At 52.2% G+C, this 4,082-nt stretch overlaps 1 protein-coding gene across 1 annotated transcript in view; it reads right to left on the bottom strand.

The window, feature by feature from the left end:
- The window catches only part of Kif6 (kinesin family member 6), a 288,300-nt gene continuing 284,218 nt past the window's right edge, over positions 1-4,082 (bottom strand). Inside the window, exon 23 of the mRNA XM_055614888.1 lies at positions 1-855. Within this exon, the coding sequence (XP_055470863.1) occupies positions 839-855 (17 nt within the window). The 3' untranslated portion in view covers positions 1-838. The remainder of the gene's footprint in view (positions 856-4,082) is intronic.

The raw sequence follows: 4,082 nt of genomic DNA, 5'->3' as shown, positions 1-4,082 counted from the left end.
TTTATTCAGCTGTCATCATTTCTGGGCGCCCGTTTCTGCCTTCCAACTGTGTTGGGACCCAACATAGGCATCTGCTGACTGTGTTCCCCTCCCTTTCGTGTTCACTTAGTCCAAGTCCCCAAGCCAGGTTGTGGAACGCCAGGAGGGTCATTGAGGCAAGACCACGGGGCAGCTACATTCCCCTGTGAGGATGGGGAGTTTAGGCCTTAATTTTATAGAGCCCCGTCCAGCTTGGTGAGGTGAGGACTTAAGGTACCGATGGCTGCAGAGCTCTGGGTAGTGTCCCACTGTTCTCCTGTACTGTGAGGTCCTCAGGCTGCAGGGTACGTAGCTCCCCGGAGACAGGGCGAGTGGGTGATGGTTTGGGCTGAGACACTGGTCCTCAAGGTGCCCTACATTCTTATCTAGGGCTCTGAAGCCCCACCAGGACTGGACTGGGTGGTGCCTAGTGAAGAGCTATAAACAAATAATGAATTTTCATGCCTCCCTGCCGCACTGCCTGGAATGGCCCCCGCCTGTGCACTCTGATGGTGTTCTGGTGTCTTCAGGGCTCTCATAAACATGCCAGTGAGTAGCAACCTGTCTTGCCTCCAGCCTCTTGGCGGTACCCACCCTGTCAGCAGCTCTGTCAGGACCTCCTGTCAGCCCCACGCCCCCTTTCCGGTGCTTGCCCTCACACCGTCCTCTAAGAAGCACAGCTCTCTCCTCTGGCCTCGAATTTGCCAGCCGTTCCCTGGGGTGGCTTCACATCAGATCCGAGGTCACAAGTGAGGGGCAGGGTCTTCATCTTCACGGTGGTCATTCTGTCTGCAGGACAGGCTCGGACTCCCAACAGCTGTCAGTTGTTTCCCAGGCCTGGAAGGAGACGGGGTGCTGGTCAGTGGGGCCTTTCCCCAGGGCTGATGGCCACCAAGCGGGGACTGGCCTTACTCTTCTCTCTGAACTCTGCCTCCCAGGCTCTGCAGGAAATACTGTTTTTGTCAAGGTATCATTCCTGAGCAGACCCAAACTCAGTCTTGGATCCCACCCTAGACATACAGATTTAAATCTGCATTTGAGCAGAATCCTTATATCCAGGCACATGGAAGTATGAGCACAGCATGAGTTCATAGTTCATCTACCCAGAGTTTGGATGATATGGTAGGTGCAAGCAGAAACTGCTCACATCTTCTGGATGAAGTGTGATGAACACAACATTTTAAAATTTTCAGTGGGCGGGGGTGGGGGGCTGAGGGGTGAGGCCAGTGAGGGCAAGGTGAAGAGGAAGCTCCAGTCAGCTGGAAGTGGACTGTGAAGCCAGGTTGTGAGTGAGGACAGGGCAGGGCTCTCTCTGTGGTCCTACCGAGGCTGAACGCGTGGTTACAATAGCCCGCTGACTGGGACTAAGAGGGCAATACAGCATGGCTTGAGGCTGCAGTCCCGCAGGCCAATCCTGTGTGTGAGGCCCAAGTGTGGACTTGAGCAGAGATGATCCTTATTTGTTTCTTAACACGTACTTTCAAAGTATTTTTTGAGCATGTATTTACAGTGTGTGCGCCTGTGTGCCTGTGTGCCTATATGCCACAGCATGTGTGGAGAGGATAAAAGCAATTTATGGGCATTTTTTTTTTCATTTTATGACATAGACTCAGGTCATCAGGCTTGACACCCTTACCAGCTGGGCCATCTTGCTGGTTCTCTTCTCACATTCTGTCCTAACCCAGTGCAGAGACAGGAAGGAAGTCAGGGCACAGCCTAGCTTAAAAGCTTATGCTCAGCTTTGAGACCTTTTAGTTACCACAGGCCACAGCACAGACCCATGGGATTGAAATCTCTGCAGGTGACCTGGACAGGGCTCAACCTTCCTCTCCACAGTTCAAGGACACGTGGGGTGAGAACTCAGGCCTCAGGTCTGATGTTTCCTCTGCATTGCTGACGAGAAGTCTGTGTTAGGATTAGTTAATGATGCTATTGGAAGATGGAAGGGCATCTGAGCCAGCTCCCACCTCAAAAGTCCTCACTCCCCTGGATACCAGCATGCAGCAGTGCCCACGAGGGTTGAAGAAGGGACTCTACACAGCAGAGCAGAAAGCACGCCACGCTCTGGGACATGGCTCCTCACACGATGCACATCACAGCCTTTCAGGTGCCATTTCTGTGGCATATACCGTGTTCCGGTGAAGCAATGGAGCTGGGGTAGCATGGGGTGATGGCATGCTCTGAAATGGAGAGATGCACCACGAAAATGGGGCCAGATCTCATCACCAAGGCTGCCTTCCCTGCTGCCAACTGTGGTGCCCAGGACATTATGAAAGACTTTCTCTCTGAGGAGGCTCACTGGCAGGTGAGGGCAGATGCTGTCTATGACGCATAGAGGATCACAGCGTGGCCTGGCCAAGGTCACAAATGGCAGAAGTGGCTTGATTTGATGCCTTGTAATTCCTAATCCTCTGAGAGGATGAAATACTGTTCAAGTCTCTCTCTCTCCTTTCTTTCTCCCTCCCTCCTTTCCTTCCTTTGTTCCTTCCTCCCTCCCTCTGTTCTTTCTGACCCCTGGAAGAGCTCCAGAACTCAAGTGGGATTTTGAGGTTTGCTGGTATGGCCTTTTCCTGGCGTCTCTTAGAGAAGGAGACTTGTGATTATGGGGTCGCTCCAAGGGACTTTTCCGGATGGAAACACCTCCAAATTTCAGGATTAAGAAAGATTATAAAAGAGGCCTGCAGAGAGGGGCTAACCTCATTTCCTCAGATGTAAAACCCATGCTTGGCAGTGGAAGGGCGAACTTGATTCCAAGGATGACGAACGTCCCTATGGGGACATATACCTGTCTGCAGGTGCCCCTAGCAGGGATTTAAACATTTTGCTGGCATTTCATGGGGTCCTAAATCAAGCCGACTCCTCCTGGCCCTTGGTGCATTCTCAGAACAGGGAGCCTTATGTTAAATTGCCCTCTCTGGGCTCCTGTTTCCTCTGCAGTCACAAATTCCCAGTAATGAGTGCTGGGAAGAAGCCATGACAGGGCAAAATGCTAAATTAAGAGCAGAGAACCCCAGGCAGGGCAGGGTGTTTGCCTTGGCTGGGACAGTGTAGGCCTGGCTGCTGCTTGCCTGACTGCCGGGCCTGATAAGTGGGCTTTGTACAAAATGCTGCACACTGGGCCATCGGCCATCTGCTGTATGTCTGGACAGGTTAAAACTGCTGGTTCTTTGGCTATGACCTGGTAGAAAATTGCCCCCATATCCCCCTCTCCAAGGCTTCCCCCGAGTCACTAAGAAACCAGGAGGGTCTTGTCCCTCCTTTTAGAATGACAGCTGGACTGTGGGATGTCTGTGTATTTTGATGGATTACTTCCAGGCTGCTGTTCGGAGAACAGCACTGCAGCATAGTGCAGGGGAGGCGGTAGTTTTGCCCTCCATTATCCAGGTCCTTTTCTTCAAAGCTAAGAGGCACAGCAGAGATGGTCGCTCTTCTTGGTTGTGGCACTGAGACAGCGTGGCTCAGTGGAGAGTGGGGAACATGTGGGTTTCCTTGGCTCTGCCATGGACAGCCTTGGGCAGCTCTTCCAACCATAGCAAGAACTTGGGTCAAGATCTTGCATCTGTGTGCCTTATAGTGTGGCAAGAGCACAAAACAGAGTAATGTAAACAAAGACCTTTATCAGTGCTGACTAGCCAATAGTGAGTGTGTGTGTGTGTGTGTGTGCCCATGCGTATGAGCTGTGTGCCTGTGTACATACAGAGGCCAGAGTTCCATCTTGGGTATTATTACTCGGATGACACCCATCCATTTCTGCATTAATTAATGAACTTAGAGCGTGTGCTATGGCCCACATGTGGAGCGGCTGGGGTTGGTTGTCTCCTTCCATCCTGTGGCTACCTGGGATCAAAGTCATCAAACATGGCAATAAGCCCCTTTGCCTGCTGAGCCACATAGCTGGTTCTGCCTTGCTTTTTGAGACCGGGCTTCTCACTGGGATTGGACACTCATTTGAGTTTGTGCGCAAGCCTTGTTTTTCCATGTGAGGAGGCTGCGAGGTGGGCTCTTCAGGAGGCGGGCTCTTCAGGAGGCGGGCTCTTCAGGAGGCGGGCTCTTCAGGAGGCGGG

The sequence above is a fragment of the Psammomys obesus genome, unplaced genomic scaffold, assembly GCF_907164565.1.
Source record: "Psammomys obesus unplaced genomic scaffold, mPsaObe1.curated_primary_1811, whole genome shotgun sequence".
In the NCBI taxonomy this organism is placed as follows: domain Eukaryota; kingdom Metazoa; phylum Chordata; class Mammalia; order Rodentia; family Muridae; genus Psammomys; species Psammomys obesus.
Note: the sequence above shows the minus strand (reverse complement) of the source record. Positions and strands in the feature narration are given on the sequence as shown.